Here is a 14,011-nt window from a genome sequence, read left to right on the forward strand (position 1 = left end):
ACCACCCATACAGACTGTACATACTGTACATGCTCCTGAAGCTCAAATGTATGTGAAACATCCAATATCACTCACAGACATGTTCCTCATGCCACCTGTCTCGTCGTCACTCTCAATCTTAGCACGCTGGGCATCACATGCATGCTGAAAATATCTATCACCTGAACACCCACAGAAAAACTTTGGGTACAAACACAGTATTTCAGTTTAGTCTGTCATTTAGTGGTAGATAGAAGCTGCAGCTGTTTGCACCGTGGGGTAAAGCAACCAGCCGAATGTGAATATCATTTGTTAGTCACAAAGCTAAAACGAGCCGCAGCGATTTTTTTTTCAAGAAGAGCATAGACAAGTAAGATTATTCAAATAAGCCAGACGAGATAGCTCGATCAAACAGACAGGCGAGATAGATGGATAAGTGGATATTTATACAAATAGGCACTTTATTAATCCATGGGGTGGTTTGGGTCTAATTAATCTATTCAGAGAGACACTGTCTCCGCATATGGTTGAATTTCAATGACTTGTCAAAGCTCTGGACTCTATATCTGGAGCGTCACAGCTATTGTTAGTTCAGTGCTGGCTTCACAGAGGGTAACAAGGCTTAACCGGGCTCTCCACCCAATTGCCAGGACCCCATCACTCTAACAAGCCTCAAACAAAGGGTACGTCACCCCTCCACCCCCTGTCCCAAATGAGACTCCCTCCCTGCCACCCTCCCTGATGTCCTCCTCCACTTTCTCTCTTCCAAACCATCAGGGAGTGCATATCACCAGCCAGCTGATACTGAGGAGGTTTAGAAGCGAAGGGGGATGGCCAGTTGTTACTCAAAAGGAGGTGCTACGACTAGCTGCTAATTGGGTGTGGATTATATCTGTTGTAAGTCAGCCTAATGCCTCTGAAGAGCACATGCGGCATTGCTGTCAAGGTGGTGACACACTGGGCAGCGGAGATAGAAACCAGGCAGGATTATTCATTATATTCATGCGTTCAATTCAATTTAGTATAACGAATGACAATTAAGTACAGCAAACGCCACTTTCCATGACACTATGGACTAAATGCATTGTTGGAAAAGCTTTTGAATCATCTTTTTTTTTTTTTTTACAGCTGACAGTAAATGAGGGGAGAGATGGGAAGTGACAAAGGTCAAAAACTGGGGATGCCGCCTTAATCTTAAATGACCAGGTTGCCCCAAAAATCAAGTTGAATGAGCATGAAGACTCTTTTTCAGCATCACAACCATACAGTTCTACACATGATGCCTACATACAGTAGTAGTGAGATACCTTCCTCTATGGTGTAACTGCCACAGGGACGTTTCTGGGATCTGAATTAGCTCATTTTCAAGATTTAGACTCCATTAGGCCGCGTCCAGACTGACAATAGCTCACCAACAAAACACTGCAAAGGTCTATACTGGTGTGGACATGTTGCTGCAAGGACCGAACCAGGACGTCCAGTTTGAAGGCTTATCAAACACAAATATACCATACGGCATTTTATTTCTTTTGAGGCTGGATTTTACAACTCGTTCATGGCAGATTTTCTACTCCTTCTCAACACTTAACAAGCTATAAGCTACAAGCAGCAAGATATTCGTATACGTGGTTGGAGCCTTGCCGGATGACACGACGTGGGTGACCCTGCATTTTTGGGGTGTTTCTTTGAAGATGTCTGGTGTCAACACAGCGGTCTCATTAAAACTAATGAGGAACCTTAGTTTTCTTGATGCAAACAAACACCCTCTGAGACGATTTTCTTACTAAAATACAATTTAATCCAGAAGCAGTTACATCAGTGCAACTACCACCACGGCACAGAGTAAAATCTTAAAACTTGTCATCCATATGCATAAGCACATTCTGCTGCATCATCTACAGAGTGAAATAATAATGACATTAAAGTGGAGCTCCTTTTTGCGGAGATACCTCGGAGGCACCTCAGTTAGCAGCGACGCTCCCTGGACCCCGAGATCCCCCGCTGCTCCATGAAATATTTAAAATGGAGCTTACAAGTAGAATCTCTCTCCTAAAAGGTCTATCCTTACAGCTGCAAACCTGCAGCGCCAAGGTATCAGCTAGCAGAATAAAGCGGCCTGTTCAGCTGCTGTGGAGAATTGGAGATGACAGAAAGGAGGAAGTAGAAGGAGGAGGCCTGAAGACTATTTTAAGAAAAAAGGAATTTCAGCACCGGCGGTCGTGACCTTGCTTCCAAATTCAGCCTCACGACAAAACATCAACAAAACACTCGGGCAGCCACAAAAACTAACAAATACAGCGTTTCTTCATCGCTGTCGGGAGGGTTGGTGCTGTAGCGGAGGGATGGGGCTGGTTGGGGGCCTTTCCTCCAACTTCATGACTGATTCATAGAGGAGTAGAGGAGGGAGCGGGGGTGTCTTCATTATTCCCATAAACCGATTCAGAGTGTGTTACGTACAACTGCCTGCTTTCCTTCAGCTTGTCTGAGACCTCATGGATAATTCAACAGCTTACTCACAGGAGGATGACAAGAGTGGAAACGGATGGAGGGGATAAAGATAGCACGGACAATCCGGGTGAAATTCACTCTACCCAGCAACCAGAAGATCCCTCTGAGCACACTGAGCCTGTGTGTCTTTTAACAGTTTTGGTTTGTTGTCATTAGTCATTTTACAAGGTTCCAGCGAAACAATTTGTCCCCCGCCTGACGGGATCCCGCCCCCGCTGTTGACAGTTTACGTACAACCAAGCAATCAGCGGTGACATGGTGATTTATTCTGCGCTTAAGAAGGTTAACCGTTGTTTTGCGGTGGCTGCCTCTCCCTTTTTACGCATGTTTTCCGGGGTCAAATGAACCAAAAACCTCTCAAGGTCGAAGTCAACTTGCGGAGCTATGTTTCTGATCAGTGCTGACAGTGGTTACAGAGGACTGGTGGTCACACAGCTGGGTTTCCTTTTGAGGTTTTATAGGTCAAATCTGAGTCTTTCTCAACCAAACATCTGGGATTTGTGCTATGAAAACATACATCCCAGTGAGGTTTTCCACATCATCCTTGGGTATTTCCACATTAATACAGATAAATGTAAAAATGCTCTCATTTTTAACCTTTGATCCACAGTAGCTTATTGTTTTCAATTCCAAAATCCCAAAATGGCACTCTGTACTGTGAATTCTAACCAAATAAAAAGGTGTTGTATTGTGAAATAAATGTCAACTTCTCCAGTGATTTACTCTCTGCAGTTACTCAATTTTGTTTTTCTGTCACAAACAGAAAATAGATTTTCCTATTTTGTTGTCATTATAACATGTACTTGTAAAACTGGAGAGATCCCATTTGACAAGAAAATAGATGGTGAAAATGATTTAAAATTGTTCCTAAAATTATCATAGCCACAAATTTCATACTTAAAAGAGAACTGTTAAATCAGATGCCATGGTTTGGTAAATGTCTCGGTGCAGCTGGAAAAAAAAAGGCAAACATAAAAGATATGATGCACGGCTTTGTTTTCCTGTTTTATTTTATTTTTAAATCTGATTTCTTTCCCTTGTTTAAAGCACTTTAAGCATACAAATAAACTTCCCTTGCCTGTAACCTCATTACACACACAAAAACAAGTGTGAAACCTGTGACTGATACAGATACTCCTCAGATCCTGCCATGTTCATAAAAATATGACCTATGATGTAGCAGTTAGATTATTTCCATATCTCAGAATCTGTTATAGGCACTTCTCGGTTGTGTTTAAACACCTGTCCAAACTGCACCGTTCCTCTGAGTAACACTGATAGTAGTACTGACTGAAATGTGTTAATAGCAGCAAGTATTGTTTACTCATATCAGGATATCATATATGAATGACCTTGGTTTAAAAAAAAAAAAGCTGGTTTGCTCTGGTCTGAATCAGTGGACGAGTTGGTGAACTTGTCGGTTCGGTTTCTTTTCACACAGGAAAAAAAAAAATCCCAACGAATCAAAAAACATCACTCAAAAGCCACATGAGAACATTCAATCCTCTCATTGGTTAGTTGTGTCTGAGGCGGGAGTGGAAACATAAACACAAAAAGTCCTGAGGAAGCTCCTATCTACCCAAATGTTGCGCTAGTCCAGGTTAGATCTCGATTCGTTCTCCTGCTAGCTGCTAGCAACTGTTGATTTCACTCATCCGCATCCCAGCATGCAAAGCGCACCTGGCTCCAAGTTGCAGCGTATACACCGGACCGAGACCACCTCCTCCAAAGAGTCTCTGCGTGGTCGGTTTTGAGCCTCAACAAATCGTACCAATTCAGTCCAATTCAACCAGTCTAAAGAAGGCAGCTTTGAAAACGCCCTTAAGCTATATTTTGGATTTTAAATGAAATTAAAAACATGTCTACACTCCTCATACTGAGTTAACAAAAAGATTTTGGCACTGGTAGCGTAACACAGATGCCATATTGTCTGCAGCACTGAAAACCTTCAAATGAGTGCTACTAAAAGTACCACGATAAAAGGTAATCAGGCCAGAACACACTGAAATTAAAACTGATATATTGTACATTCACATTTCATGAACGGAGACACACACACACACGCACGTACACTAACCACAGCTCCAAAATCTATTTAACCAGCTTTCCTGTCAAAACAGCCAACTCCTACCTCTCCCTTCCTTCCTTCTTCCATCCCTCCTCCTCATCTGTGTGTGTGTGTGTGGTTAAAAGGTTCCATTTGGCTCAAAACTATATCATCTCTGTTATTATTACAGAGTTCAGGGACAGGACACACACATACACACACACACACACAGTATTTTCACTATTATTCACCCATAGCCATTCTACCAGCCTCTCATCCAAACACTTCCACATCACTTTCACACATCCATATTTCCTGACACAGAGACGACGGAGAGAGAAAATGGGACAGGGCCATGGCTAACATCTGGCTGCCCGGTTAATCAGAGCCACATAATCCTAAAGAGACCTAGGACAAACACACACTCGTAAACACACACAGTCAACCATCAAAAATAGAAATGACGAACCAGAAAATAAGAATTAAGCTCACACACACACACAACATACACACACACACACACACACTGGCATTCCTATCTCCCACATTCATACAGTATCAAACCCATGCATACACCAAAAACATTAATACACACAGACAAGCGTACAATTTTCCCTTTCCCACATCCTCCTGCGGAGAATTCCAGCCACAGAGATTTGAGTCGTGTGTACATGAACAGAATCTGTGGTCAAACAGAAGAAACCTCTTCCACATCTGCTGATGTAAACACTGCACGTCTTACTCTTATTTACCTTCATTTAATCCGACTACTGACTCACAGCAATTAAACTGAAGCTCTATAAACACGAGGTCATAAATGATGCACTTTGTAAAAATGTAATTGATTAGTTTGGTGATTCCTTGATTTTTAATGTAGCAATCAGGCTAAAATTAAACTAATAACTATATTAATTCCTGCCAGCCTCAGCTGCACTTCCATATTAATGCTAACGGTAACATGCTAACCAGTATGGAATTAATGTTAATAGGCAAAGTATGTCAGAGGTCATAATGATCGGCACCTTTGGCCTTTTGTTTTTCCCAACTGGACTGTTTTTGAGTGCTATGCAAGAATATAAATGACCTTAACTTTCAGTGTATTGACTGATCAGAGAGACTTATTCTCTGACATGAAGGGTAGAAGATTATGACAGAATTATCATTTTTGGGTTGAAGCGATCCAGTGAAGTAGAGCTGCGACGACTAGTCGATTAACTGATGACAGAATGATGAATCTGCAACTATTTTGATAATCAAATAATCGTTTTAGTCATTGTTTAAGACGTCAAAATGCAACACATTTATTGGTTTCAGCTTCTCATATGTGATGATTTAATGCTTTCTTTGTCATACATGACAGCAAACCCATTATCTTTGGGCTTGAGACTGTTAGTTGAACAAAAAAAACGATATATGAGGATGCTACCTTTGACTTTGGGAAATTTTTTTGCCATTATCTGATAATTTATAGATAACGACTAATTGAGAAAATAATCAGCAGATTAATTGGTAGTGAAAATAATCACTAGTCGTAGCCCTACAATAGCTTACTTAACAATAGTTTAGTTTAAATTCAGTTTGTGAGGACAACTGTAGGAACTCCCCCTCGTCTCCCTCCTCTCCCTCCAGCCCCCCCCCCCGGGGTCTTACCCTCTTCTGGCGGCTCTCGGCGGCAGCCAGCTGGGCTGACATGCGTTCCTGCATCTTCCTGCAGTGGGCCATGACGGCCTCCAGGACAGATATGGGGCTGGAGCCCAGGGGCCGCCGTTCCTTGTCTCCTCCGGGGACCCCGCACTCAAAGTCCCTCTGAAGCGCCAGGAAGGGGTCAGTCAGGGTGTAGTGGCCATAACGCTCCTGAAGAAACACTTCCTTCCTTTGAGCCTGAAGAGAGAAGAGGAGGGGAGAAAACGTTATTTAACTTGTTCACATTTAAGATCAAAAGCGGTGATTTCGACTCCGTCCTGACCTCATTTGGATCATGAATAGGAAAATGCGTATCGCCACATTGAACTGGCGTGTTGCAGGCTTTATACACTTTATACAATCTGAAATTGGGATCAATTCTTTATCACAATCGCTGATATTTTCTAGATATGTTTCAGAATGTGCTCATCAGTAATCTGGAAGCTTCTGTATGTAGTTGTGCATCAACAACCAATACTGAATATGTGATAGGACAGCTGCAGTCATTTAGGACACGCTGCCATCAAACAACAGATAATGAAAGAGGGGATGATTCATATTCATGATGATGATTAAGCGCCTCAGCATCCAGCCACTGCCTCACCCTCAGGCCTCAACTTCCTCCCCAGCTCTGTGGCTCAGGAAGAAGTCCAGTCCATCAGGCCATGTTGTTGGCCCCTAACCTCACCACTACCACCACCACTACCACCGCTGCCGCCGCCACTCGCCCCTGACCACTGTGAGCCCGCCTGCCTGACTCCACAACCACTCAGCACTGCAGCAAGCACGGCTGCTCTCAGGTTACACAGACAGATGGACATGGGAGATGGAGTCCTCTGAGCCGGTCAGAGGTGAGAGCAGGAGGATAACGTTGATCTGATATTACAGCCAGCCCAGGTATCACAGTATCACACTAGGCTTAAACCGAACACCTGCCCAACGTCGAACAAAGAATAAATGAAACTAGCTGAGCCTGGATTGACTGCAAAGCTCCACCAGAAGAGACGCATTCTTCAGCAGAACAGCTGCAGCCTCTAATGTTTATCATTCATCTTCCAGCTTTGACTTCCACAAGAATGTAAATAGAGTATGTTGTCTGTTTAACAGATGAATCGGAAGCCTGAGATGGCAGAATTTTTCAAACAGCATACGGCTCAACAAACAAAAACAAAGAAAACAGTACTTGTCAATTAATGTTTTCACAGCCAAATCTGCCAGTAACTTTTTGAAATATCCTGCTGATCACAGGGGCCAAAATTCTGAACCTTACGTCCTGGTCTATTTTCACACAATGTCAAGATGAACCAGTCAAAGACAACTCCGTGTCAAACTGGTTGTTGACCTGGCTGTACACAAAGTCACAACACTACACTTTTACTCATGTTTCTGGGCTGACTGGATGTTTACTATTGAGTGAAAGTTTACATCATTGTCATGTGACACACAGCAGGTGTGACACCACCACCGAGAAAAAAAACATGACACAGATAGACAGACTGAAAAAGATGGGCAAGTTGAGCATTAAAACACTGTATCAAGGTTTACAGTATGTTTGTTCACTATTGCAATTATTCTGCTTTTTAAATTATGCACTATTATGTAGGGCTGTAATGTAGCTGGTCGATTGGTTGATTAGTTGGTCGATATGCTCTCGTCCGACTAAATTCTCATTGGTTGAATAATCTCCGTGTTATTTTCATAAGGAGAAAAGTGCTACATCAACAGCTTTCCAGGATTAATCCATTATTTCCTGTGGCGGGGGGGACAGACTAACAAATTACCTGTGAAAATGGGGGTGTATTCAAAACACCCCCGTTGTTTTCACAACTTTGAACTCGCCCAACCTAATGGAGACTGCTGGGTCTAACTGTACTCAACGTTTACTGAATCTGTGTTTCTCCAGAATGACACAACCAGAACCCCCACCAGGCCAAAAAAATATTTTTTAATAATTAATATCAGTTCATTCGGAAATTGACAGCGTTTGGGAGTCTCTGTGCAGCGCTGTTCCGGTACGTGAGTCAACCTCTGTCGTTGCCTGGGAAACCACTGGTCGCGTGGCTCCGTTAAGGAGTATGTTTACGTAGCGAGTGGGGAAAGAGCGAGAACAAGGGAAGTTACGGTGGATGTGAGCGGGGCAGAGGAAAAGGTTAGTAGTAAGTTGTCAGTCTGGCAGTAAATGTACAGTACAGACTACAGTGTGTCAGTTCATAAATGCTAAAAAGTCACGTCGGTTGTTTCCCCAAACGCTGGAAAAGTGACGGGGGTTAGCTCCAAAGTTAGCAACAATGGGTTAGCATAACCCCCCACCCGGTTGACTACAGTCCTACTATTATGATGTACTATTTATTAGACACCTCTCTTAATAGACGAGTTATAATGTCAATCCTGCCCTGAATATGCCTTATTTTTATTGTTTATTAGCATCTCCACTGGTTGTTACTATGGTGATAACTCTCTTCATTTGATCCATGTTAAGAAAAATTGTGTATTATCGACACCTTCATACTCTACATACAGTGCAGTTACAGAAATTATTTTCAGGTCCATATCACTGCTTCTTAAAATCTTCTTTACTTGATAAAATAATAATTGATGGCAAAAGTTGCATGTTAATTATTTTGCCCTTCCTATGAAGGCATCACATGTTATTTTGATACCACAATTACACTCCCTGCCTGCATGCCACTTCTGGATAGGTGCTCACCTTCTATAGCTGAAGGGATTGTTACATCAGGATTAGTAAGTGGGGATAAAGCTGCTGTAAAGTCCCGTGTTATCCCAACAGCTGCCCTAAGCAGAAGCTGGCATTGTTTGTTCCTGAATATACTTCAACAACATTAGCCTTGTCAAACCTGCTCTTAATCATTCTGACCACAGCCAGATGACCATTCACAGTAATCCACCGGTCAAATAATACCTGACCAAAACCCACTTGGCTGCAGTACAGCTGCTGCACAGGATGAAACCCTGCTGACCATAAGTGGTGGTGAGAGAGCTTAATGACTCCGAAAAACCTCCAGATACGAATTACACACAAAACGGAAGAGCAGATCCTGAGAAGATGATACTTTTGTGCTTTTCGTTTTGCTTTTCTACGGCAGATTTGCACAAGAAAAAGAAAAACTGCAACGGTCGGTTAACAGCTGATGAAGTAAATCTAACATATGTGGATTTTAATTCATGTCGACGCTGCTGCTCTTTGTCCTTTATGTAAGTTTGTTGTCAAACTCTTAACATGTGCTAGAGAGCAGAAATGTTCATCATTAACTGAACTGTACAGACTGACATCAATATAAGATAACGCCATAAAACAATGTGGCCTTAAAGGGTTGCTCCACTGAATCAACAAGATCAAGATCAATTTACCCGTCATGGTTAGTACCACTCAGCCTGTGAAACTGTTGTAATATCTTCTGCTGGAGGAAAATTACTGAGAAAATGGCATCATCAGGGTCATCTCAGTTTGGACTTGAAGGCTACGAGTTTATACAAGAAAACCTTGGTTACAAATCGAAGGTGTGCAGTTTGAAAGACGTGGATTCATCAGGCAGGGAGGGTCCAGCTGTTTGAAGGATTCTCTGAGCTGCAGAGGTGAAACGACGACCATCTGCGCTAAAATCCTAAGACAATAATGAACTTTTATAAAGTAAAACATTAGCCTTCAGGAAAAAAAGAGCAGAGTCGCTATTTCAAACAACAAATGCCATATTTAATGTTTAATATTGTATTGATATTTAAAGAATGTGGATCATGTTTACACCATCAGTGACTGACTCATTTACTCACTTTAAGTGTGTCAAGATCTGAGTGGTTTACCAGCTCTGATAAACTATTTCCAGGGGAAAACCCTGACTGAGCACTTAAAGTCAGGACATCTTGATCTCTGCTGCTTTCATTTTTACAATTTTTTAAATTTGTCTCTCATGAGTCCCCTGAATTAATAGAGGTGCAATATTGAAACGATGGAGAACTCTTTTAATTGCTAGTTGACAAACTGATTTCCAACACAGATTTTAACCATACAGGATTAGCATTTATATTTGTTATCCTAAGTCTTACAATGTTTTGCAGTGAACAATGTTGTCCTCTGGAATAAAGTCTGGATGTGTCCTTTAAGAACAGAGTGAAACTGAAACCTTGATGCTCATGAGAGTCAAAAGCATTGACAACAAAATAGGCATAGGGACAAGAAATGACAAAATATTACTTGTATGTTACCAAAATCAAGTGTTATTTGCTCATATGTGCTAAAGCTAACTGCACAGTACACTGCATAGAGTATGTAATCTGCATTTTGTATGTAAAATTCAATCTATTGTAAAGGTAAATTAATCCATCGGAACAGGTTGATGTTCTGTTGATGAAGGTTGGTGAGGGAGGAATGTTCAAGAACGGGGCGAGAGACATTTAGATTAAACGTGGAGGCGAGAGAGAGAGAGACGAAGAGCCGGAGTGCGAGAGACAGAAGAACAGACAGCAGAGACGCCGAGGATCAAACGGCAGGAAGGTGTTGCAAGATGCTTTGCCAAAGAAGGAGATGGAGTTTGGAGTTAAACAGTACGAATACACACACACACACTTAAGAGTGCAGAGCGTGAAGATTGATGGTGAATCCTGAGAGGACTGAGGCAGCTCTTCATGGTGATGGCTGACTGTGAGCAAGCCAATATAAACACACCACAGAGGAAAGGTGTGCATGTGTGTGTGTGTGTGTGTGTGTGAAAGAGAGACAAACAGAAACAATATAAAAAAAGAGAGAAAACTATTCAGAAGATGTGGATGAAAAAAAGTGAAGGTCTGTAGAGAAGAGGGGGGGATTAAACTGAGGTGAATCCCCAAATATCTCTCTCGCTTCCTCTACAAAACACACACACACACTTTTCTCTCTGTAGTGTGTTTACATTGGCCTGTTCTCCATCTCTGCTCACAGTCAAGCATGAAACATTACAAACGTCACTGAACCGGCGCTCGAATTACACTGCAGGTTTCAGGGTAGGGTCTGTTGTCATATATGTATGATAGCTTACATTCATATGGCTGAAATACAGCATTTAATATAAAGTTCAAAGTTTATTCCACGGTCAGACCTGTGTTTTGAAGGTGATAAACTAAAGTCAGTCTGAACCACAGACGGCTTCAGGAGGAAGAGGGAGGGAAAGAGAGACTTCACTTTGTAATACTTACAAAGTTAAAGATTTAAACAACGCTAGGTCAAAACCCCGTGTATGAAACACTAGAGGGCTTTTAATTTGCACGTCGCCTGGTTACCATCAGACATGGACATCGCAGCATTGTTAAGATGTTTGTTTTTATGTAAGTTTATTTATTTGTATAGCACCGTAACACTGCACTGAACTATATCAGTAGTTGTTGCCTGCTCTGATTTGTCATTTAATTTTACCACTAACTCAACATCAGCAACTAAATCATCCCTTAAATTAACATTTTAAATCAACAACATGACTATTGTTGTGGTTTGATTCACTTTGATTCACTCTCACTGCTCTCATCGTGTCGTTTTTGGGCTGTTTTCAATTTAAAAAATTCCTAAAAAGAGCATCTGATGGCAGGATGACAGTTAGCGAGTAGCATGTGAAGCAGCTACAGAGCCAGATATTTCCCTCAGGATCTGGTGGACAGCAAAACCCCTGAGCTAAAAAGGAGAGTGAAAATATTAGACTTACATTCATGAGATGACCATAAACAAAACTCCAAATGAATAATAATGTTTCTGTATCTGTGTAAACAGGCAAGTGTTTACTGCCAAAAAAAAGGAGTTATTACAGATTAAACACTGAGTTTAATAGAGAGATTAGTCAGATCTGAACCTTAGATATGCTGCAGCAGTGAAGTCACGGCCTGAACTGTGCTGGGGGATGGTGGGGGGGTGGTGATAGGGGGGGGGGGATCCTCTGAAAGGCTCCAGAGTAAATAATTGGGAGCGATGCAATGCCATCTTTAAACTGCCTTTCACCTCCCGGGATCATCCAGTAAATATTTACACAGAAACAGTGACCATTACAGCTCTCAGTCAGCCAGCTGCTGCTCTTCACCTCCACGTTAGGACCATTACTTATTACAGGTTTTTGGTTGTTGGATTGTTTTCCAGGGTAAGTAAGAGAAAAAAAAACACTTAAAATGCCAGTACTCATCATTCAGATTCAGTTTTCTAAATCCTACTGTCCTAACTTGTCACCCTCGTTCTTCTTTCTGACATAAAGTCATGTATTTTATTGTTTATTTATCATTCAGTGTTTCACCGTGTCAAATAAACTCATCTGCCTCCTTAGATATGCTTCTATCTCTCCTGAGAACATTTATTTTTCTTGCTCCTCCTTCTTATGTCATGCTTACGTGGAAAACACTGAAAAAATGTAAACGCACTGAGCCGTTAAAGTCATCGTAGCATCCAGAAAAACCAGAGCACAAGTGAACTTTTCCCCTCGTTCGGCTCTGCATGTTTCTCTTCCTGTTCGGAGCTGTTGTGGAAAGGTTCATCAATATTTCCTGGTTGGGAGGCTCAGGGTCATGGGTCACCCTATTACACGCCTCTCTAGCGTCCGGGTTTGTGCCGCTGGAGCTAAATCCTTTGAGACCTCATCAGCTGTCAAACACTGAGCTCCCCTGAGGCTCTATTGATCCCATAGATCCACTGGTTGTCATTAGGGGAAGCCACAGTATACACTGTAGGGTTTGACCAGTATAGGTTTTGTAGGGTGATACTATTGTTAGTTTTGTTAATGAAAACTATGACTGAATATGTTTGTGAATGACCTTTTTTTCCATGACTAACATGAGAAGATGATGAGACGGGACTTATATTGTGGAAACTCAGTTGTTGAATCGTGTTTGTTCAAACTAAACATGCAAATCTGAACATGTTCCATGTCTGGATGTATTTCCTTGAACTGATACTATCAGACCAGACACTTTCTACAAAGCTGCATTCTTAATCATTCAACCTGTGTTTTTCCATCAGATGATCAGATAAAATCTTATGTGAAATAAGTTTGACTAAAATAACAAAAATTATTAGTTTTCGCTTGACTAGACTGACTGAAATGACAATTTTTTTTTTTAAATTGAAGCTTCCACAGAAAAACATATTACTTTTAATTGGTTTCTTTATACTTAAATGTTCTTATTGTGCTCATTTTTCAACACAGGAGACAGTTTTCTCAGTGACCTCTGAGCGTATTCCATCTGCTTCTGACGACTGTGAAAGTCAAGAAAACAAAAAAATACTAAAAAGGACCTTGAGATTTTTTTGTCAAACTATCGCTCCTCAAAAATCCATTAAGTAAAATATATGACTTTAAAAATGTGTAAATTCATCATAAAACTCATGAATTCCCTGAAATATTAGTAATAAATTGAGCACAAACGATCCAGATTCCAGATTTTGCTTCTGAAACAGCTTTTTTAAAAAGGGGGAAAAACAAAAACAGCAGCATGACGTGACTTGAGCTTTTTATTTATTTGCCACTATTGCTGTTACTGTCCTTTGTCACTCCAGTGTTAATGTTCCAGATGAGCAGCAACTCCATCACGTTTGTTCCTGGCTGGAAAATCCAAGCTAGCCTCTTGAGTCCTTCCTTTGTCTGTACAGCACATCCTGTATGTACTATAGGCGTTAAATGATACAATGCTAGGCAGCAATTTACACCATTTCAAGGCATGACAACACAATCACTATTAAATCGAAGAAAACTCTGAGGACACATTTCATCGGCTGAGATATTTCTAATGTCTCAGTTACATGGCTTGAAGCCAACTGGCACCTCCTGAATT

General features: G+C 41.4%; 1 protein-coding gene and 1 long non-coding RNA gene across 2 annotated transcripts in view; one reads left to right on the forward strand and one right to left on the reverse strand.

Annotated features, from left to right (window-relative positions):
* cttnbp2 (cortactin binding protein 2) overlaps positions 1-14,011 on the reverse strand; it is a 100,453-nt gene that overhangs the window by 42,795 nt on the left and 43,647 nt on the right. The window contains exon 3 of the mRNA XM_067590649.1: positions 6,185-6,415. Coding sequence (XP_067446750.1) covers positions 6,185-6,415 — 231 coding nt within the window. The remainder of the gene's footprint in view (positions 1-6,184; positions 6,416-14,011) is intronic.
* LOC137183517 (uncharacterized) lies at positions 8,094-9,397 on the forward strand. Its single transcript, XR_010928480.1, has 2 exons — positions 8,094-9,206; positions 9,322-9,397. It is a non-coding gene; the product is annotated as an uncharacterized lncRNA (long non-coding RNA).

Source organism: Thunnus thynnus, chromosome 5 (assembly GCF_963924715.1).
Source record: "Thunnus thynnus chromosome 5, fThuThy2.1, whole genome shotgun sequence".
Taxonomy (NCBI): Eukaryota; Metazoa; Chordata; class Actinopteri; order Scombriformes; family Scombridae; genus Thunnus; species Thunnus thynnus.